This window comes from Pantherophis guttatus, chromosome 9 (genome assembly GCF_059756535.1).
Source record: "Pantherophis guttatus breed Tessera chromosome 9, ASM5975653v1, whole genome shotgun sequence".
Taxonomy (NCBI): Eukaryota; Metazoa; Chordata; class Lepidosauria; order Squamata; family Colubridae; genus Pantherophis; species Pantherophis guttatus.
In genome coordinates this window covers 12,264,447-12,288,885 of record NC_142071.1, presented here as the reverse complement: position 1 = coordinate 12,288,885, position 24,439 = coordinate 12,264,447, and the positions used below count along the sequence as shown (strand labels likewise).

At 37.0% G+C, this 24,439-nt stretch overlaps 1 protein-coding gene across 2 annotated transcripts in view; it reads left to right on the top strand.

Moving 5' to 3' along the window:
* KCNU1 (potassium calcium-activated channel subfamily U member 1) overlaps nt 1–14,976 on the top strand; it is a 136,868-nt gene extending 121,892 nt beyond the window's left edge. For both annotated transcript variants that reach the window (XM_087875660.1, XM_034436890.3), the window contains 3 exons: nt 1,245–1,366; nt 12,029–12,229; nt 12,843–14,976. In XM_087875660.1, the coding sequence (XP_087731786.1) occupies nt 1,245–1,366; nt 12,029–12,229; nt 12,843–12,953 (434 nt within the window). In that variant the 3' untranslated portion in view covers nt 12,954–14,976. The remainder of the gene's footprint in view (nt 1–1,244; nt 1,367–12,028; nt 12,230–12,842) is intronic.
* Nucleotides 14,977–24,439: the final 9,463 nt, after the last annotated feature.

The window sequence follows — 24,439 nt, the reverse complement described above, 5'->3', positions numbered from 1 at the left end:
TCCCCACGGAGAGGGTTCGCAACTTGGGTGTCCTCCTGGACTCACGGCTGTCTTTAGAAGAGCACATGACGGCCGTGGCCAGGGGGACTTTTTATCAGGTCCGCCTGATTCGCTAGTTGCGTCCCTTTCTGGATCAGGACTCATTAAATACGGTCACTCATGCTCTCGTTACTTCCCGCCTGGACTACTGCAATGCTCTCTACATGGGGCTCCCCTTGAGGAGTACCCGGAGGCTCCAGCTGGTCCAGAATGCAGCCGCGCGGGTGGTTATGGGAGCAACGTGGCGCTCCCATGTGACCCCCTCCTGTGCGAGCTGCACTGGCTCCCGGTGGTCTTCTGGGTGCGCTTCAAGGTTTTGGTTACCACCTTTAGAGCGCTCCATGGCATCGGACCAGGGTATTTACGAGACCGCCTTCTGCTACCAATAGCCTCTCACCGACCAGTACGCTCCCATAGAGAGGGGCTCCTCAGGGTGCCATCGGCCAAACAGTATCGACTGGCGGCCCCCAGGGGGAGAGCCTTCTCTGTGGGGGCACCTACCATCTGGAACGAGCTCCCCCCAGAGATACGGAGGATCCCGGACCTGCGCACGTTTCGTTGTGCTCTCAAAACTTTTTTATTTCAGCAGGCTGGTCTGGCCTAACTCTCCTCTTTTAAATTTTTAATTCGTGATTTTATAAATTGGGTGTTTTAATCTGTGTTTCAGCCAAAATATTTAATAATTTTAAGGGATTTTTAATATTTGTATTATCTGTATTTTATCTTGGCTGTTCACCGCCCTGAGTCCTTCGGGAGTAGGGCGGTATAGAAATTTGATTATTAATAATAATAATAATAATAATAATAATAATAATAATAATAATAAACATCTGCCATTACTTTTACTGGAAGAAAACAGCAGATTCCAGCAAAACCTTTGTAAATCACATGACTATGGGGCACTGCAGATGGTTATAAATGCAGGCCAGTTGCCAAGTCCCCAAAATGCAGTCTTGTGATGGGAGAAGAGTGATGTTGGAACTTCAAAACTGGGTAGTAAGTAGCTTTTGTGGCACCTGTGATAACTTTGAACCATCACTAAGCTACTGATTATAAGGTGAGGACTACTTGTGTGCATTTTCATGCTGTAGCAATGGATCTAGTGGAGTTTTCCCAATTTATAATTTCCATTTATTTAGGCTGATATATGCAAGCAGTTGATCTTGTATTGCATGTTTGTTTTTTGGTGTTTTCTTCTCCTACAGAGGTAGCTGCAAATGCAGAATTCTTTCAACAGACTGGAATGGAAAACTCTGAGAAGTCAAACCATAACGTATGCAAAGGGGCACTGTTTTCAGACAGTTTTTTGGATTCTCTCTTGTGCACAGTAAGTTCCTGAAAGGTCACCCAGTTCAAGTTTCTTATTAAACTGTCCTTTTCTGTAGGATGACTCAATTAACTCCTTGATCTTCTCCAACTTTTTCAGAAGTATAGACTGATCTTCCTTGTTCAGTTGAATTAATTTACCTTATCTAAAAATAGCTATCTCTAATCTAGCCAAGAGAACCCAAGTCAAAGTACCACATGTTATCACAATACAACACATTAATTTACCATAAAGACAGACATATTTATCTGGATATTCATGACCGCTATAACTGATATTCTTTTTTTTAATTATTTATTTATACATTTTTTTCTTTGAAATACATAAGTGCTTAATATACAGTGTATTGTCTGGATTAATTTGCTTATACGAAGTATTAATGATCATACTGGTAATCATAATCATAATCATAATCATAATCATAATCATAATAATGTTTACTTATATATATACAGTAATCAAATTCTTGCATCATTTACTTATACATATAAGTAATCTTTCATCCTCTAATTTCTACTCTTTTATCTAACCATTGATAAAACAAATCCCATGTTAAAAATATTCTGTTTCTTCCTTATCTTTTATTATTGTCAATATATCCATCTCCATACAGTCTAATATTTTTCTGATTATACTTTCATCTGTAGGTGTATGATTTTTCCAATATTGTGCAAATACAATTCTTGCTGCTGTCAGCACATGTAAATATGTAATCCCTTTATTATAATTTTCTGGTAATATACCTAACAAAAATATTTCTGGTTTTAAAACTATTGTGTTGCTTCATCATTTTCTCTAATCATGTATGTATTTTCGCCCAGAATTTTTTTGCCTTTGAACATGTCCATGACATGTGATAATAAGGACCCGGTATCTGATTACATTTCCAACATTTAGCAGATATATTTTTAAACATCTTTGCTAGTCTTGCTTGTGACAAATGCCACTTATAGAACATTTTATACAGGTTTTCTTTATAAGTAGCAGTAGTAGTATTGTCAATTTATGATTTCTGTCCCAGAGTTTTTGCCATTTATCTAGCTCTATTGTGTATCCAAAAATTTTTGCCCAAACTATCATCATTTCTTTCAGCTGTTTGTCTTCCATTTTGATACTTAACAGGTAGCTATATATTTTCTTTATTAATTTTTCATCCGTCTATACAAGTATCCGACCAAATGCTGTTGGCTCTTTATAAAAACCATATGTCTTTGAATCTTTCACATATCTTGATTGTATTTGCAAGTATGGCTACCATGCTAAATCTACCCCTTGATTCTGCAATTCCTGTGTCGTTTTTTTTTTATTGAAAAGTTTTTTTAAAAAAAATTACAAACAATTTTCCTCCTTCCAACCTAACCCTCCCCCCCCCTTCCCGGACTTCCCAGAGCAAAATACAGGGTATAGCATTTGACAAACATAAGCTAACATATGCAAACTATCTATAGACTCCTATCTCCCTCTTGCACTTTAAGTCCCCTTTACATGACTAAATATAAGAATTCCCTTAAATATCTTTTTTTTTTTCATTCATAAGCTATTTGAAACTTTTTGGTCTCATATTTGTTTTGAATATAGTCAATCCATCTTCTCCATTCCAATATATATCTTTCATTTGAATGATCCTTCAAATATGCTGAAATTTTAGCCATCTCCGCTAAATTCACCACTTTTAGTGTCCATTCTTCAATAGTAGGTAAATCTTCCTTCTTCCAGTGCTGTGCCACCAAAAGTCTGGCTGCAGTTATTAAATTCAAAATCAAATTAATCTCTATAGCCGTACAATCTGTAATTATACCCAATAAAAACAACTGTGGGGTAAACTTTATCTTCTTTTTAAGAATATTTTGCATAATCCACCATATTTTTATCCAAAATGCCTTGATTTTTTTACATGTCCACCATATATGATAATACGTGGCATCATCACACTTACATCTCCAACACTTGGATTGTAAACCTGGATACATACAAGCTAACTTTTTGGGATCTAGATGCCATCTATAAAACATTTTATAAAAATTTTCTCTCAAGTTTTGGGCTTGCGTAAATTTTACGTTTCTAACCCATATTTTTTCCCACGTTTCCATCATTATTGGTTCCTCAATATTTTGTGCCCATTTTATCATACAGTCTTTGACTAACTCCGTTTCTGAATCTATTTCTATCAGTACGTTATACAACCTTTTTATGTGCATTTGACCTTGGTCTCTAATTTGTTTTACCTAGTTTTCCTCATTTTGCAAGATACCAATTTTCTGATCCTCTTTCCATCTAGCTTGCAGCTGTCCATACTGAAACCAAGTTTGAATTATCCTTTCTTCTTTTAATACATTCAAAGATTTTAACTGCAATGTGCCTCTTTCCATAATAAGAAGCTCTTTGTAGGTGATCACAACTTGTTTTTGTTCTACACTTATATTCTCTGTCGCATGTCTGGGTATTGCCCATATAGGTATTTTATTGTTTAATTTATATTGATACTTTTTCCAGACACGTAATAACGCATTCCTTAATATATGACTTTTAAAATTCTTATCCACCTTTTTATCATATAATAAATATGCATGCCAGCCATATACCAAAACATATCCCTCTATATTCAATATTCTCTCTTCTGTTGAATTAATCCAATCACTAATTGCAGCTGCCTCATAATACAATCTTAAATTGGGCATTTTGAGACCTCCTCTCTCACGTATATCTTGCATTATTTTTTGCTTTATTCTCGGTGTCTTTCCTGCCCAAACAAAGTTACTGATATCCTTCTGCCATTCCTTCAGATTTGCATCTTTTTAAAGTATTGATATCATTTGAAAAAGATATAAAAACTTTGGTAAAACATTCATTTTTACTGCTGCTATTCTTCCCAACAAGGACAGTTGTAGTTTTTTCCAGTTTTCCATCTCTTTCTGTATTTTTTGCCACAACGGTTCGTAATTATACTTGTATAATTTTGCATTTGAAGTCACAATATCAACCCCTAAATATTTAACCTTCTTTACTATTTCAAATCCTGTTACTCTTTCTATTTCTTCTTTTTGATTTATAGTCATATTTTTAGTTATTATCTTTGTTTTCCCTGCATTTATTTTAAATCCAATACATGTCCATATTGATTAATTATATACATTAAACCTATAACCGATTGCACTGGTTGGGTTAAAGTAACAACCAAGTCATCTGCGAATGCTCGTAATCTATAATCATAATGCCTAATTTTAATTCCCTTTATTTTATCTGAACCACATATTTTATTCAGCAAAAATTCCAGAGTCAAAATAAACAGTAATGGAGACAAAGGACATGCTTGTCTTGTTCCTTTTTCGATATTAAAAGTTTCTGTTAAACTACCATTAATTATTATTTGTGCTGTTTGTTTCTGGTATATTGCCTTAATAGATTGTGTAAAATACTCTCCAAACTGCATCTTTTCTATTATTTTCAATAAAAAATTCCAATTCAATCGATCAAATGCCTTCTCCGCATCCAAAAATACAAGCGCCGCAGGGACTTGGTTGTTCTTCCCCAAATATTCCAATATGTTAACTATTTGCCTTACATTACTTTTCATTTGTCTCCCATTTATAAAACCAGTTTGATAATTATGAATCATTTGTTGCATAACTAGCATTAACCTATTTGCTAGTATTTTAGCAAAAATCTTGTAATCTGTATTTAAAAGCGATATAGGCCTATAGTTCTTTGGCTGACTATGGTCTTGATCCTCTTTTGGAATCAAAGAAATAAATGCTGTTCTCCAAGATGAGGGTACATCTCCTCCAGATTGTATTTTAATAAATAATTCCTTAAGTGGTTCCACCATTTCTAACTGCAAATTTTTATAATAAACAGCTGTCACTCCATCTGTCCCAGGAGCTTTACCCACTTTCAACTGTTTAATTGCTAAAACAATTTCTTCCGAGGTTATCGGTTGATTCAAACCTTCCCTTTGCTCTTCTGTAACTATAGAAATATTCTCCTTCTGTAGATATCTATCTATATCTATACTTTGAATATTATCACTAGCATATAACCTCATGTAAAATTCTAAAAATGCTTTTTTAATCATATTTTGCTGGTATACCTCTTTACTTTTATATTCTATTTTCTCTATAGTACGTAGCTTTTGTTTTTTCCTTAACAAATATGCTAACCATCCACCTGGTTTATTAGCATTACAGAAAGTATTATGTTTAGCATATTGCAGACTAGTTGCAGCCTGGTCTGCCATCGACATATTAAATTGCCCTCACAATAAATTAATTGCTTCTTTTGTTTTCTTATCAGCTGGGTTCAATGTTAATACTTGCTTTTTCTTTTTTATTTCCTCTTCTAAATCAATCTGTTTTTTTTCTGTCTACGTCCCAGTGGATCAAACCCAAGAAAAAGAGTTCAAAAACAATGTTAAATGTTTAATGTTGAAGATCTTTGCAGATAGAAATTCTAGAACAGAAATCATAATCTTCACAGACAGGCAACAATCAGCAAGTCTCATTATTTCATAAATATCACCACTCTCTTACTTCACTAAGCATAGGCAATCCCAATAATGTCTTGCTCTCTTCAACAAGTTACTCCTAACTCACCCTGCCAGGTTCAATTTTTTCTCAACATAGGTAAATATTCTTATTTCTGTTTCAGTATTGATGAGAGTTGGATAGATTAAGTTTATGGTCTAAATCAGGAATTATTAGGTCTAGAGCTGAAGATGTAAGCCTAAATTATTGGCTCAGCATCAACATCTTCTTTATAGCATGTTTCCCTGGTGTTCTTTCTCATCTATAGAGCAGTGTCAAGACAAGCTATACTACAACCAGGGCATTCCTTGATTTCTAAATTGATTCTGAATTAGGTAACTTAAGTGACAACACTTCCTTTTGAGCTGGAGAATATATGGGTCATGAGCTGTCACTGAATTAAGAATGCCAATTTCTTGGGGACTCAGAACACAGAGCATGATGCTGAACAATTTGCAGTCCAAGTATCTACCTAAGGGAATAAGCAAGTTTTCCAACCCAATTCTCAGTCATCCAGGTCATGGTTGTCCCAAAAGTGCTTTTGCCAAAAGGTCACTGAACTTTCTTTTTCCTTGAAAACATTTTGCTTTTCATCCAAGAAGCTTCTTCAGTTCTAACTACATGATGGGGAATGGGAAGATGGGGATATAAATCCCCAAAGGGCCTCAATGACTCTCAGAGAGCTAATGACCAGATGACTGCAAAGAATATAAATCCTTCCATTTCTACCATGCATTTAGAACTGAAGAAGTTTCTTGGATGAGAAGCTAAACTTTTCAAGGAAAAAAACCCCAAGCAAGTCCAGTTGCCTTTTTGATCACTTTTGGGCCAATCCTTAATTGTTCTCTTTCCATTCTTAGTCCACAAATGGTCATTAACTGGGTGACTTTGCTGAATCCATCAGACATACATCTAATGTCAACAGTACAAGTTTTTGACTGGTGAAACCAACATTATGGGTTAAATTGCTACTGGATTTGAGACTGGTTCCTTTTTTTAATACAAATTAGGAAGACTCTCAGAACATAATTCTTTATGTAGCTCATGTAAAGTTTATGTTATGGATTTTATCACATCATTATTGGCTACCGAGAACCACCAGAATTGGGTAATGTATAATTTTGCTAGGTTTTCGCTAGAAATGTAAATAAAATCTGTTAAATATCTTTTCAGGAGAAAGGGCATCAGCTGCCAAAATTCTGTCATGGAATAGACAGAAATGAAATCACAGAATCACTAGTATTTTTCTCTCAATATGTCTCAGCTCAAAACATTCAAACAAAAATGATTATATTTAAGGGAGATGCATGCAAAAAATTCTAATTAGGTCCTTACAAAGCAAAACAATATTCAAAATAGTTGCATGTAGGGAAAGTTACATATGGCAACAATTGTAATTTTTTAGAAACTCTCAGAATGATGGCTATCTATTGGTAAAATACTACCTAGCAGTAACTTAAATAGGTTATTTATGTTGGAGTTCTTGAGCATTGCTAAAACATAATTCAAAGAGAATGTTGATGATACACTGGTACAATGGCCATTTTACAGTGTTTTAATTAGTAAATAGCTCTTCCTCAACATAATATGATTGTAAGTAAGAATGCAATTCTTGACATTTTAATAAAGTGCTTTTTAAAATATATTAACGCAATGATGCCAACTTTTTGGTCAGGGCTACAACTTACTTTTAGGTAATGTACCACTTTGCAAAAAAAAAAAATGTATGCAGGCAGGACAAAAATGAATTTGATTAAATTAAATTTGATTTAAACTAGCCTAATTAAGAGAACTAGGATTGGGGTAACCTGATAGCTGCCTTCCAATACTTGAGGGACTGTCACAGAGAAGAGGGGTTCAGTCTATTCTTCAGAGCACCTGAGGGCAGGACAAAAATAAATGATGGAAACTTATCACAGAAATCCAATCTAGAACTAAGTAGAAATTTCTTGACAGTGAGAACAATTAATCGGGTAAACAGCTTGCCTCCTGGAGTTGTGGGTGCTGCATCACTGGAGGTTTTCAAGAAAATATTGTACGGTCATTTGTCCAGGATAACATAAGGTCTCCTGTCTTGGTCAGGGGGTTGGACTAAAGACCTCTAAAGACCTTCGAGCCCTATAATTCTATGATTCTAATTTAATTAATTTGAGTGATGATTAATCGTCATATGCTTTATAATTGTCTCATTTGGTTACCAAATAATAATCAGCTGTGGCAGCAACTTTGAACTTCTGGTACAGCTGCAAGTTATGAACCCTATATTGAACTTTGAATAAATAAATTTCAGGAATATTCTGATAGAAAGTGATCTCTATCTACTTGTCTTCCTTTTTATTCTGAAAACTCCAATGATGTATTTAACTCAGAAAATAAAATACAGAGGGACACAGGTGACACACAAATCCTTCTATTTTTTTTCCAAATCAGAGAATGCAACAATCCTTTTGATGTTAAAAAAAGAAATGTAGCCAAGAAATATTAAAGAGCTCAGCCCTATAAAGCTAAGTATTTAAAATGCCAATTCTTTTTGAGCAAGATAAACCTGACCTAGTGCTCAGGATAATACTGGATAATTCCATCTTTAAAAATGCTGATGCAGCTGTTGGAATAATGGAGCACTATACACCAAAATGGCCTATGTCTTCACAGACGAAGGCAAACTTATTGTCTGCTCTATCCTTAACTTTTCTCTTTGATTGGAACAGTAATCAAAACCTTATTCTGGATATCTGCAGTTACTGTGTAATGAAACTAGTACTGTATTTTTCAGAGTATAAGACACACTCCCCCTCCTAAAATAGGGTGAAAATTTGGGTGTGTCTTATACACCAAATGTAGCCAAAAATGTGAGGCACAGAGGCGGCAATGGTCTATGGCAATCCCTGCAGCCTGGAACAGCTGATTGGGGGTAATTCCGGGAGGCTGATCCACCCGCCAAACAGCTGCTCGTGCTGATTCAGGCTGCAATAATGTGCTGAAGCTGACCTGGCTATTTGCTGCAAGGACTGTCAGAGTTTGCAGCAGCAAGCAAAACAGGGCCTGGTGGCTCAGCAGACTGATAGCATTATGATTAACACCAGCTGTCTGCAAATACTGTAAGTTCGAATCTCACCAGGCTCAAGGTTGACTCAGCCTTCCATCCTTTCTAAGGTAGGTAAATTGAGGACCCAGTTTGTGGGGGCAATAAGCTGACTTTGTATAAAATATACAAAAGTATGAAGGCTATTGCTTAATGCATTGTAAGCCACCCTGAGTCTCCAGAGAAGGGCGGCATATAAATCAAATTTTAAAAAAAAAAAAAAAGCACAGTTTTAGTTTCAGAGATCTGAACAGCATGCAGCTTTAGAACAATTGACCTAAGCCACACCCAGGCTCCTTGCTGTCTCCTTCCTTGTTGCTGACACAGCAAATACTGTTTCAGTTTCCAAACAGTCTCACACACTGACAGAACGCTAGCCAGATAAATACCAATTGATGCTGGTAGGAAGAGGCAGAATTTTTTTTATTTATTTTCCTCCCCCAAAACTAAGGTGCGTCTTATACTCCGGAGTATCTTATACTCCAAAAAATACAGTATATTGTCCAACATGTTTAATTTCTCTGGTTAATCAACCTGAAAAGCATATACCATAGGTGTCAAACTTGCAGCGTCGCATTGCCATCACATGACGTTTCGTGGGATTTTTTTCCTTCATGGAGCTTGGGTGGGCATGGCTTGCACGTGATGCATCCGGCCTGTGGGCTGCCAGTTTGACAACCCTGACATAAAGTATCAAACACAATCTCATATGCTCTTAGTTGTGACTAAATATGACATCCAAATCTATATTAATCATAAAGCATTGCTAGCGCTAACTAAAATTTGGAACTTCAGTTCCTCTGTCTTGTATTAAATTGAAATAGCAGTCCCTTAACCATAGAGAACCCATAAGCCATGGCTAAGAATTTGTATAGTTTAAGGTATTGCATTTCACATTTAATAGGTGAATATGTATGCAACATGTTCATTGTGTTATGGACTCATTTCAGTGCACAAGGTCTTTCAGTTCAAGAACTACAGCTAGAATCACAAAATATGTTTGCTGGAAACTTGGGGAATACAGTCTGTCAGATCCAAAAAAAATCAGAAATAACTTGCTTTGAGTAACTTTAACTTTATTATAATATGCACATCTCAGAACAATCAGGTTTCCAGCTTTTTTATTCATACTTACAAAATATAAAAATGGGGTGTGGGAAAGTAAAGTTGACATGAACTTTCTGGAGTAATTGTAGTTACCCATTCATCCAAATTAAACAGTGTTGTGTTCTCAAAACTGCTCACCAGCTTGCTTCTATTTTCGTATTAATAATCTAAAAACTGGTCTGAGATTTCTAGATTCAACTCAGTTGGGCTTATTGTGTATGCTAAATAAATAGATAAAATAGATAAATAGATAAAAAATGCTTTCATCACAATTGGAATATGATCATAGCTGGACTATTTTTAGCAGCAGGATAGGAAGCAGTTCAAATGAATTATTTGATTCTACAAATTCAATAAAGATTTCCCTTTCAAAATACTGGCTTATTTAAAACAGTATAGTTGGATAAGAACAGAAGAAACCCAGTTTTAATGCCTTACTTGACTTGCCACTGGGTCAGTTTAACACAGTAACAGACCAGCTTACCTTACAAGATTACTATTGTTAAGAATAAGAATGTTTTCTTGAGTAGTCAAGCTCCCCCCACTTCATAAATGAGTGAAATACTTATATATCTCTTCTTAAATTTTGGAGATCAGTAATTCTAACATGTTGTAATGCTCTCTCGATACACATTCAGGAGGGCCAATACAAAACAGTACCATATGACCTGAGATAGTGCCTCTGTGAACAAGACATCATTGAAACCACAGCTCATATTCAACTACCCTCTATAAGGATTCATGGACCCATTTTATAACTCCTGACCTGGTACAATACCAGGAAATTCTCATATTTTATGTACAGCTGTTACTATCACATAAGTATGATATAGGGTCCTTGAATATAGTTAAATTATGCTATACTGTCTATAAAATTAGGCAAATTGGCTGATCATTGATGATCTTACCACTAATTATAGTCTACTATTGTGTTTTAACAAAATAACATAATTGGAAGGGACCTTGGCAGTCTTCTAGTCCAACGCCCTGCTCAGGCAGGAAACCTATACCATTTCAGACAAATGGTTGTCCAATCTCTCTTTAAAAACCTACCGTGTTGGATCACACACAACTTCTGGAGGCAAGTTGTTCCACTGATTCCAATTGTCAGGAAATTCTTCGTTAGTTCTAGGTTCTCTCCTTGATTAGTTTCCATCCATTGTTTCTTGTCCTGCCTTCAGGTGCTTTGGAAAACAGGTTGATCTCCTCTTCTTTGTGGCAGCCCCTTAGATGTTGGCACTCTGCTGTCATATCACCCCCTAGTCCTTATTCTATTCTGTTCTGTTCTGTTTTATTTTATTTTAATATTTTAATTCTAGTCTGTGACCATAATGAGAGGTGCTCTTAGTTTCTTAGAAGAACAGAAAAACATATAAAGAAGAAAACGAAGATTAGAAAATATGACTCTTTCTCTCTTAGGCATATATAATGCCTTCCAACAGTGTTTGCAATGTGCTGAGTGACAACTTGTAGGAAAAGGCAATAGGAAAAAAAGCAATAGGAATAGGAGAGGCAAAGATAGGGAACAGAGTCAAGAGAGTCAAGAGAGGAATCAGTCTGGACTCATTATGTTCCCACAAGTAATCCAAGTCCTTGAATTCCATTGACTTTTATCTAGTGTCAATTTAATGCTATTAGTTGACTAAATTCTTCCGTATAGGCATGAGCAATAAATCAGCTTAACAGGAACTTAACATGAGGTCCTGATTCTACATGCCTGACACAACTAGACCCAAGAAGTCCACATCCTGATTTTGCTAATACATGTCTTTTTTTAAAAAAAGTGCATATCTGCAGATTTCTTTGCAGTTAAATCAATATGAAAGGGATTGGTCAATCAGGTGAAGTTTACAGCCTGGTCATTTAATTCTGGGTGAACTGAGTTTGCAAAATCTTTCTCTTATCTGATTGACACAAATGTTTTCTTTGATCTTCTATTATTTCTCATTGCAGACCTACCATAATTACCATGTGCTGGCTTTGCTTCAGACGCTGGTGACAGGTGGGACCAGCCCAGACCTTGAAGAATATTTGGCAGAGGGGAGTTCACTGGTTGGCAATAATAGCAATGTGATTTCCTTGGGAGTTGGAAACAGATGTAAACTGGCTCTTTTAACATTAATAGATGATCCACAGTTAATAGAAGGGCTGCTGGTAAGTTTTGTTAGATGCCAGCTGATTTAATTCAACTAATCCATTTTGCTCTCTTGGATAATTGTCTAATGAGTTAGAAAGCTCTGGGTGACATGCTTGAATGTTGCAAAGCTGATCCTAAACAGAATATTGAAATCAAGATTCACTTTTAGAACATTATACTGTAGCCAATAGACAAAGCTTCCATTAAGGTTAATGATTAGGAGCACTTGGACACAGTAAACAGTAAGCACAGTAAGCATTCCATGTTTGAATTCTTTGCATAAAAGATTTGCTAGAAACTGCCAATTCTATTTCTGACTTTTCCCAAAAAATTTCCTAGGTCAGTTGTAAGTTCTGTTTAGTACCATACTGATGAATCCAACAAAAAAGTGTGTATTTTATAATGTATCATATCTTCACAATATCTATTTTTTAAATGAAAATACCACATTGGAAATATCTACAGAAACCTGGAAATAGTTGATAATAATTTTTAGCTTGCTATTTTCTCAAGAAGTGATGTGGGAAATGCACCTTTTTTTTGAGTTGTGATCTTTTACTTTTAGTTTATGGGTCTTCAGTTAATCAAGGATGGTTGATATAGAATGAAAAGTGTTTTCTTGTTTTGCAGCTCTTCTTTGGTGATGTGTTCACTAAAGCCCTTGATATGTATGGAATTCTTTGCTTTGGTATCTATCGCCTGAAACCTAACCCCAATCCATATGAAATCAGGAAAGTATAGTAAAATTGAAATTTTCTCATAAAGGTTTAGCTATCTACCTGCATACACAGCAATAAAATATTGGCATGTTCAATAATATTTCAGAAACTATATGGAGTTTGTATTTTGAAAAGTAGCTTTGGGGATTCATAATACAATGAAAAATCATCATTAAAAGACAGGATTTGGGAGTAGTAATGAAGTAATGAGCTTTTTTTGTCATATAAGATTTATTGTTCTCTGTTTAATCCTCTTTTAAACCCATTTCATTCAGCGCTTCTTGTAGTACCGGTAGTGAATTATGCAATTATAATTAATATATGTTGTCATGAGATGCAGTGGTGACTGCTGGCTCAATTGGTTTTAAAAGATAGTGAGATAAATTCACAGAGTCTTAGTGACTTTTAACTGTGACAATGATGTGGAAGACTCCAAATGAGTGTCTCTTGCTTAGGAGGAACAGAAGGAGGAAACTATTGTCTTGATGTCCTGATTGTGATCTTTACTTGGAGACACTCTAGTTGGCTACTAGATGGTGGACTATATAACAGTATACTTTAGGGGTGTCAAATTTGATTTTATTGAGGGAGACATCAGGGTTGTGTTTGACTTTGGGGGGCAGAGGTGGGAGTGGCCAGGGTGGGCATGGCCAGCTCGACATCACTCATGTCATGGGCACCTATGGTAGCCCAAGCACTCTGCCAGTGAAAACAGGCTCCTGAGCTCCATTTTCGGCTGCAACGGCCTCCTGCAACCCTCTGCCAGCTAAAATGGAGCTCAGGAGGACCGTGTATGTCTCTCCTGAGCTCCATTTTCACTAGCAGAGGTACTGCAGGCCAGTCCTTCACTGTTTCCAGGGTGGCCCAATGGGCCAGATCCAGCCCCGGGCCTTGAATTTGACACCCCTGGTATAGATCATGGTTCTCAACCTTTTCTTTACACCAGACCCCCTTTAAATGTTTTTTTTTTTTTTTGGCTACAGACCATGTCCATAGACCACAAAGACTTAAGATTTAAATCATAGCATTTCTTCAAAGCTTTGTGCACCCCCTGCGGTCCACAGACCACAGCTTGAGAACTGGTATACCACTGGTATAGCTATCTACAAAATGGATCAGACCTCTGACCTACATGGCTGAGACTTCCTTGAGGTAGTATCTTCCAGATCTACTGGGACTTTAGCATCCATCACTCTTAGAGTTGAAGCACCACAGTTTTCTTAGTAATATAAGTCAGAGGCTGAATCTGTAACCTTCTTTTTCACAGAAAGCAAGAATTCTTATACTATTCCATTAACCAAAGGCAATTTCCAATTCAGAAATAACTCAGAGATTTATGGCATTAACACAAGATGCCTTATAGCCCTGCCAAATACTGATACATTTTCTCCTAAAATTCCTTCAAGGTTTTTTCCACATGAGTTAAGCAAAGATACCGATGTATCTTACCGATGTAAGATTAGTACTTATCTATTTTTGGCTGATTTTCTAATCCAATATTGTTGCTGTTGAAAACTATGGCATTATTATTCCATAAAAGCTTCTCATCATCAATATCTTATTTTAAAAAAATCAAATCTGTTATTCCCCAACATACTGTACCATTTAACTTGTCAATGAGAGGAACCAATATCTAAGAAATTGTTATCCTGTAAAACGAATTACATTTCTCTTTGTTAACTTTTTCCCTTCTGTATGATGTAAATATTCAGGTCTTTGAATACAGTGATTTTGTATGTTAGTTGCTCTAATAAAAGTATTGTTTTATAAATTTGGGTTTTTTTTCTCATGACCAATACAGCTATTGTTTTTAATTGATTTCTGTTTTATTGGTGACTTTTCTCCAAAACAGGTTTGTGATTGCTCGGCCACCCACTAATTTTGAGGTCCTCACTTCTGATCAACTCTTTTGCCTTGTTCCATATAACATTTTATCCAAAGACCTAACAACTGTAGTGAAGTCTATTCCAGCAAAACGTCAAAGGACTAGTGTTCAGAAGAAAGAAACTGACACTTCATTTACAAATAAAGTCTTCTTTCTTTAAGAAGTGTCTGCAACCATTTGTTTTAAGGGTTTTCTTAACCCCAGAGATTTGAAATAATGTTCAGTGCAAACCAGTGGTGAAATTCAGCCGGCTCTATCCGGATCACGCGAGGGTCCCGTTTTTGACCCTCTGTGCATGCACAGAAGGCTCTGCACATGTGTGGAAGAGGGGCACGCAAGCGTAGCAAGCGAGTGCACATGCTCACATTTGCGAACCGGGAGCAAAGGTAAGTGAATACCACCCCTTGTGCAAACAATAAGGATCATTCATAAAGTTGCAACATAGAAGATTTATTTAATTCTATACACAAGAGTCTGGTCAACTAATGTTGTTGTTGTTAGTCGTGAAGTCGTGTCCAACCCATCATGACACCATGGACAACATTCCTCCAGGCCTTCCTGTCCTCTACCATCCCCCAGAGTCCGTTTAAGCTCACGCCGATTGCTTCAGTGACTCCATCCAGCCACCTCATTCTCTGCCGCCCGCTTCTTTTTTTGCCCTCAATCGTTCCCAGCATTAGGCTCTTCTCCAGTGGGTCAACTAATGGTCAGCACTAAATTGGCATTAGATAAGGGTCAATGGAACTCAAGGTGTTGGTTATCACCTTTAAAGCGCTCCATGGCATAGGGCCTAGCTATCTTCGAGACCGCCTGCTGCCACCGACGACCTCCCATCGACCCGTGCGCTCCCACAGAGAGGGCCTCCTCGGGGTGCCATCAGCCAAACAGGGCAGGCTGGTGACCCCCAGGGGGAGGGCCTTCTCTGTGGGGGCACCTACCCTCTGGAATCAATTGCCTCCAGAGATAAGGAGAATCCAAGACCTCAGTGCCTTCTGCCGTGCCCTTAAAACCTTCCTTTTCCAGCAAGCCGGGCTGGCCTAATTTTTTAAGTGTTTTTAAGTGTTTTTTGTTTATTGTTTTTAATTAATGGGGCCAAATTTATATATATATATATATAATAATTATTATTATTATATATATTATATATTATTATATATAATAATTATATATATATATATTAACTGTATTTTAATATTTGTACTTGATGTTTTTACTTGGCTGTTCACCGCCCTGAGTCCTCAGGGAGAAGGGTGGTATACAAATTTAAAATAAAATAAAATAAAATAAAATAAAGGAGGAGTGGACCTGGATCTTTTGTGGCAGCCCAAGGACTCTAAACTGATGATACATTTAACTCTACTGCCCAGCTCTGCCTGCTCTTCTCCCACATATAAGAATGTAGAAGCAGTCTGTTACTTACTTGAAAAGACTCCAAAACTTTATAACAATTTGAGGATGGCATTCACCCATCTGATCCCATCATCTTCTTTTTTATATAAAAGTTTTTTTTATTTTTTACACAAACAGACAAACAAACATACAATGTATTTTTTCTGAACAGTGTTGGCCAGTTCACAAATTTAAACAATTTTTAATCATTTCAACACAATTTACATATTCCCTTTTTGCCATAGTATTTATTCTCTCTAGCTTTTTTAATAGACCAATATTACCCTTCATCTTAACCTCTAATCTTAACCAAATTCAGTTTTTCCCTTCATCTCTATATTAAACTCCTTCAATTTCAAATCTCACTACATAATATAATTCCTAATATTTCTTTATATTCCCTTAGTACAATACTAGTATTTTCAATTATCAACTATTTCAATATAATAGAATCCAGCATCTTAATGAAAGTCAATTAAGTATGTAGTATTACAATCATGCATTTCTTATAAGAATAATAAACCAATTTTTTTTAATATCATACATTTCCTTAAATCTTATTCCAAATGATACAATCCATCATCTTAGTAGAAATCAGTTAGTTATATAACAATCTTTTCTCTATATATAGTAATCATAAATCAAATTGCTTTCCTTGATTCTTATCTCTAATTTTCAATTACTTTGTCAAACATATGTATTTATACCTCTTCAAACAACATCTTAATCATTTCTACTTTCACCACAAAATAGTTCAGGGGTGGGCAACTATGGCCCTTTTATGACTTAAACTTCTATTACAGGGCTTAATTTTCAGTTTCTCTTTCAATTTTTTCTCCAACATTCAAAAAGGAACTGCTTACTTTCTTTCCAGTCCTCTACACATTTGTGGGGTTTTATTTCTTCTGCTTTTTAAAGTTCTCCAAATATTTTTATCCAAAAGTCAGTTTTCTTTTCAGGTTTTGTCACTTTAAATTACCACTTTAATTTTCTTCCTTCCTTTACCCCATACCCATTAGCCGCTGTTACTCCACTGGGGCACTTTCAACAAAGATCTTTTCCTTTTTTCTTTTTTTTTTCTGCCTATGAGTTGGCAATCACTCACCTGGCATCAAAGCTCCATTCAAATCACCACTCCTGCTCAATACTTGGTCTGGTTGCCCCAGCTTCTTGGCGGCCGCAATGGCCACTGCCCCTGCTGCCGAGTTGGGGATAATTTCCTCTGACCTACGAGGAACTTGCCTGTTCCTCTTGGTCTCGAGGTGCCTCTCCTCCTTCGCCATCCCTACGAGATGGTTCCAGTCTGAAGACCCCTTGGCAGTTGCTTGTCAGCCCAGGGTTTTGCAGAGTTCATCAGAGCCTGCTATTTCCCCGACTGTCTCGCCGTGACGTTTCTGGTCGAATCCCTGATCCCATCTTCTTGATGGTGTATTTTAAACATGCGTCCTTTCCCCAGAATTGGTTATCGCATGGTATTTTCATTAGGTTTAAATTAAAAGTTCTTAATTTACTCAATTAAGAAAATGAGGAAGTATGGAAAAGAAAATCATACTTCATGTATGATTTCATAGATAGTCATTTGCTTCTGCTCATTCTTAGGGTGGGCACCCATGTTGAATTGAGCCTGATTTGTTCACACATAGAAACACATAGGGGGGGAAAAGATTATTGCCTGAACAATTATAGAGCCCCATTTCTTAAAGACAAAATTAGAGACAAAATAAGTATGGGAATTTATGTTGGTCAGCTAGCAGAAAACAGAAAGCATCTGCTTGGGGCAAATGCTGCAGTATTCTTATCACATGATTGTATCTCCAGTTAAGTAAACTAAGATATACACAATCCTATTAAGTTAGAAAGTTCCTTTATAAAAAGTTTAAATATTACGTTGTTTGGTTAAGTGTTGTTGTGATAGGATATATAGATCAGGCCCATTTCAATTCTCATGTTTAAGTGTCCAGACTGATTCATGCTAAATACCCAAATCAAATTTGATTTAAATCAGTTTAGACTGATTTAGACCATTAAAATGCATGTGTGGATTTCAAATCAATCAAGCACTCCAAATAAATCCAATTAGGCCCAAATTGATCTGGAAAAAGTATCTCTACATACTATTCATAATTGACTATGATTCATCAGCGTTTCAGGTCTGAAGCTGACTTCACTTATTTGAGATATGAGGAGTTGTATCCCTATCTCTTGCACGAAGGCATATCTTCTACCCCTAAACTAGGGCATCTTATACATTGCAATACTGTGACTGCCTAAATCACAGGTATCAAACTTGCAGCATCATGTTGCCATCACATGATGTATCATGACATTTTTCCCCTTTGCGGAACTGGGCTGGGTTTGTGGCCTGGACCTTTGCATCTGGCCCACGGGCCATCAGTTTGACACCCCTGGTAAATGAAGCTATACTAACACATATAGACATGAGCAAAAGTGACGACTCCATCAGAGATAGGATTGGGCCATAAATAAATAAAGTGATTATAATGAGTAAAGTTTCATCTCTATTTCACCAGGAATTCTCCAACTTTGTGATACAGCAACTTTATTTAGTTATATCCTCTCAACTGCAATGGATTCCAAATGAATGAGCTAAATGAGGAACTAATTCCAAAACAAGTTTTGGCAGGACTTTTACTTTGCAAGCTTGATCAGGTTTTTCATTTTCTTTTTTAAATGTACACTTCCATCAAGTTGTTTGAACCTCCCTTTGAGCTCCAACCCACTGTTGAGAGAAATCCTACTCTGATGTATGGATTTTTCCAAAGGTAGATCTGTAGTTAAATCAGGAAAGTTTTAGCTGTGGTTAAATTTACTCTCTGGCTTTGCTGATATGGAGACTATAAAGTTTCAGGATTTGGTTCTGGGTCAGGTCAGGAAAGCGAGTGGATTGTCCCTAGTAAGCAACACAGTAGTAGTATATTTTCTGTTTTTAGAACTTGAAACTCCCACTCCTAACAGTTCGTTCAATTTTAAGTTTCCAATTGTAGCCCTCATGTTCAAAACACCTGATGTCAGAATACTCTTGCTTCTCCCCCACACCCTTGATTTTTGTCAACGTTTCATCTTAACAACCCAACTCTTCTGTTTAATTTTCTTTGTTCCTAGTAAAGATACTAGGATACTGCAAAAGGACTGGGTGTTTTTCTATAAATGAGGACCATTTAACCCACACATTTCCAATTCATCCCAAATGAGAAATTATGATTCTAAACTTTTGAACAAGTTGTTTTGGGCCCCTTTTTATAGAACTTCCCTTTCTCTTCTAAAAACTGTATTCCCTAAATGATCTGTTTGGATGAAAGAAGAAATGGTGGTTGAGCACAGAGAACCCACCTTAATCCTACCTTCAAGAGAACAGAGGTGATACCCATAAGTAAAATATCCATACATAACTCCACTGTGAAAAAGCTGGGATGGGATCACCCATGTCCCCATACTGAGCCGTGTTGGTGCAGTGGTTAGAATGTAGTATTGCAGGCTAACTGCCCACAGCCTGGAGTTAATTCCTGACTGGCTCAAGGTTGACTCAGCCTTCCATCCTTCTGATGTCAGTAAAATTAGAACCCAGATTTTTGGGGGCAATAAGCTGACATTTGTAAACCACTCAGAGTGTGCTGTAAAGCACTATGGAGTGGTATATAAGTCCAAGTGCTATTGCTATTACTATCACTCAATCCAAAATTGTGTGTATTCCTACACTGTAGTTATACACTGCTATTCAAAGACTCCATGTCAAATGCACAACATTCCCTACAAATGCTGTTTTGCCCTGACTTTGTTTTACAGGGCAAAACAAAAATGAGGAATGGTTTTAGGTTCCCCACCTGCCTCTCCCCTAACACTAATTAGATCTGAAAGACTGTTGCCTGAATCCAGCCACCGCATACTGAGAAGAAAGGAGCCCAAGCCGCTGACGCAGAGTTCAGACTAAACTAACTGCAAACTCTCTGGAGATGTCCCAAGGTAAATCTGATAGTCTTTGTCATTTATAATCATTATCAGGCAACTGAGTTCACTGCTTTAAAAAAAAAAAACAAAAAAAAAAAAACTGGGGAGCCAATTAAGTGATCCCTCAGGCAAGAGACAAAGGCCTGCACTTCCCTTTGGTTTTAAAGGGAAAGCCATGCAGTTATTTCAAGTAAATAATACACAGTTCTTAACTGTGGTACTTTTCAGAGAAGTGGATGTGTTGTAGGATCAGTTGAGAGATAGTCTACGAAACTGCCTTATGCTCTGGTAAGCCAATCACTCAAACATCTATCAGAGAGGTAAACAACCTTTGTAAGGTCAAAATCAGGTGCCTTTCCAGTGTGTTATGCATATGGGTGAAACACACACACACTATATTTATTTATACATACATACACACACACACACACACACACACACACACACACTGTGTGTACATGTGTCTGTGTGTACATATAGTCTGATAGTGTGTGTGTATGTGTGTGCGTGTATACCGTGTGACCGGAACGGAACAGTCACTACACCAACTCATATTTTTAGAATAGTTTGTTAGAGAGGGGGAGGGAGGGAGGAAGATACAGAGTGTTTTAATGGCCGGATGCCCTTCCTGTCACCAATGCAGAGTTTTGTTCAGCAGATATATCCTCAGTGTGCCCAGAGAGAGAAATATCTACCTCTACCTTGGATCAAACTCACAGCCTCCTGATTGTGAGATGAGAGCTCCACCTCTAGGTAACCACACCACTCAAATATATATAAAGTGTGTGTGTGTGTGTATGTATGTATGTGTATATATGTAAAAAGTTAAAATCTCAGGTGTTTTCCCGCATCATTAAAAGTCTGTTAGTTGAAATGCTTAAAATCCTGGCTAAAATCCTAGCTTAAAATCCTCCAAAATCCCCAAAAAACACTTTGTAAGGTCTTTTGAAACTCTGGCTAAAATCCTAACCAACACTTTAAAATTTTTCTTTTTGGCAACGTTTCGACAAGCTCTCTCTCTAACTTGTCATCATCGGGCCCCTACTTTCAGTTTAGAAGCTTTGGGTATGCTGCAAGGTCGGAGTTGTCGCTTTTCTATGTTCGCTGCTGCTGACGTATGCTGATTAGCCTGCAACTCTGTGTCCTGATTGGAGGGCAACACACACACACACACACACACACACAATATATATATATATGTGTGTGTATGTGTGTGTATATATGTGTGTGTGTGTACAGTTAATATCTCGGGTTTCTTCCCGTGTAAAAAAAAACATATCCCTAAAAGGGTAGTAGCGACGTTTCGACAAAATCACATTCATCATCTTCTGGCTGAAGTTCTCGGTTTGGTGCTTATGGGCAAACTGTGTGATCGTAACTGACGTTTTTCTATGAAAAGAGGCAAAGGTATATTCTGATTGGTTGACAGTGTTGTATTCTGATTGGCTGATGACGTAGCTGTATTTTGATTGGGTGGAAGAGCTGATGCTTGGTTGTGGGTTAATGGATAAGTTATGCTGGAAATGGTGGCAACACAGGCATTATGATGAATCTTTGATCTATGGTTTATATTTTGTGTTAAGATTCATCTGTCTATGAGAGCAGGTTTCCAAATAGTAGGCAGACGGGAAGTGTCATCACGTTTATTCATACAATATGGTCTTTTCTCTATTTCAATGGCCTCTCTGATTATTCTGCCATTGAGATGTTCTATTTTTGCAACTGTTTTTGTGTTATTAAAATTAATATTATGTCCTGTGGCATTTATGTGTTGTACTAATGATGATGTGTGTTCTTTCTTTTGTACTGAATTTTTATGTTCCTCGATGCGCACACTCATTCTTCTGTTGGTCTGTCCAATATATGTTGAGGGGCAGGAAGCACACGGGATTTCGTATATGCCTTGATCTTCTAATTCTATTTTGTCTTTAGGGTTTCTCAGAATAGACAATATCTTTCTATCTGTGCAAAATATGGTTTTGATGTTGTGTCTATGTAAGTATTTTGCTAATTTTATCCGTTGTTCCTTTTATATAGGGCAAGATGGCTTTCCCATTGTTTTGTTCCTCTTGTTGATTTCTCTTTTTGTATCACTATTCACGCAAATACCTGTCAAAGAGGCCCTGTCATCAATTAAAAACAAATATCAACTACCGAAACATATCACAGATTTAACAGAACATTGTTTATCCAACACATATTTCATACACAGAGGACAGAGATATAAACAAATAGAAGGTGCATCAATGGGATCACCATTATCACCTGTTATCGCTAATCTTTTCATGGAAGAATTCAAAACCAATGCCTTAGAAAAAACTGTTAACAAGCCAAAATTGTGGCTTAGATATGTTGATGACACTTTTGTGATCTGGCCGCATGGAAGAGATAAACTGGAAAACTTCTTAGTATATTTGAACAGCCTCCATCCCAAAATAAAGTTCACCATGGAGATAGAATCAGAAAATCAGTTGCCTTTCCTTGATGTATTAATTTATAAAAAATCTGATGGCACCTTAGGACATACCATCTATCAAAAGAAGACACATACAAACCGTTATCTCAACACTAAATCACATCACCATCGAGCATAAATAAACTCTGTTGCCAAAACATTAACCACAAGAACTAAACATCTGGCTGATGAAGCACATTTACAAACAGAATTATAAACATTAACTAACATATTGACATCAAATGGGTTCTGTAGAAATAAAATAATCAGTATGATCCAGCATGTAACACCCAGACAGAAGAGAAATCAACAAGAGGAACAAAACAATGGGAAAGCCATCTTGCCCTATATAAAAGGAACAATGGATAAAATTAGCAAAATACTACATAGACACAACATCAAAACCATATTTTGCACAGATAGAAAGATATTGTCTATTCTGAGAAACCCTAAAGACAAAATAGAATTAGAAGATCAAGGCATATACGAAATCCCGTGTGCTTCCTGCCCCTCAACATATATTGGATAGACCAACAGAAGAATGAGTGTGCACATCAAGGAACATAAAAATTCAGTACAAAAGAAAGAACACACATCATCATTAGTACAACACATAAATGCCACAGGACATAATATTAATTTTAATAACACAAAAACAGTTGCAAAAATAGAACATCTCAATGGCAGAATAATCAGAGAGGCCATTGAAATAGAGAAAAGACCATATTGTATGAATAAACGTGATGACACTTCCCGTCTGCCTACTATTTGGAAACCTGCTCTCATAGACAGACAAATCTTAACACAAAATATAAACCATAGATCAAAGATTCATCATAATGCCTGTGTTGCCACCATTTCCAGCATAACTTATCCATTAACCCACAACCAAGCATCAGCGCTTCCACCCAATCAAAATACAGCTATGTCATCAGCCAATCAGAATACAACAACACTGTCGACCAATCAGAATACACCTTTGCCTCTTTTCATAGAAAAACGTCAGTTACGATCACACAGTTTGCCCATAAGCACCAAACCGAGAACTTCAGCCAGAAGATAACGAATGTGATTTTGTCAAAATGTCGCTACTACCCTTTTAGGCATATGTTTACAATTACACGGGAAGAAACCCGAGATATTAACTGTACACACATATATACCCGTGAAAACTTACATAAACAAATATATATATATGACTTTGGTTATTCGGGTTTTCTCCCATGTAAAATTGGAGGTGTCTTGGCAACGTTTCGACAAAGTCTCATTCGTCATCTTCAGGCTGGTGTTTTCGGGTTCGTGCTACTAGGAGCAATGTGTGTGATCGCAGCTGTTTCTTCCTTTTAACTGCCAGTGTGGGTGTGAACTGATTGGGTGGGAGCTTGGCTGTGTTCTGATTGGGTGAAGGTGTGTTCTGATTGGTTGGGGGTTTGGCTGTGCTCTGATTGGATGGGGGGTTGGCTGTGCTCTGATTGGATGGGTGTGTGTTCTGTTTAGGTGGGGGCTTGGTTGTTCTCGGGTTAGTCTGAGTAGCAGGGGGATTTGAGCTGGTGAGCTGCATTGCTGTTGTTTGGCTTCATGTTCGTGGTCGTGCCACATCTTCATGGTGGGTGTCAGTTTGCTTCATGTATGGATTGGAGGGGTTTAAAGTGGCTAATGATGCAGCTGTGGTCTGGCTTCTGGTTTGTGGTCATGCCTCATCGGTGTGGGTTTGCTTTTTGCGTGGATGTGTGGTGGTGACATCCTGTGTGGTTTTCGTGAGTGTGGGTCTGGTGTCATTCTTTGTGTTAGGGACTCATTTGTCAATAAGAGC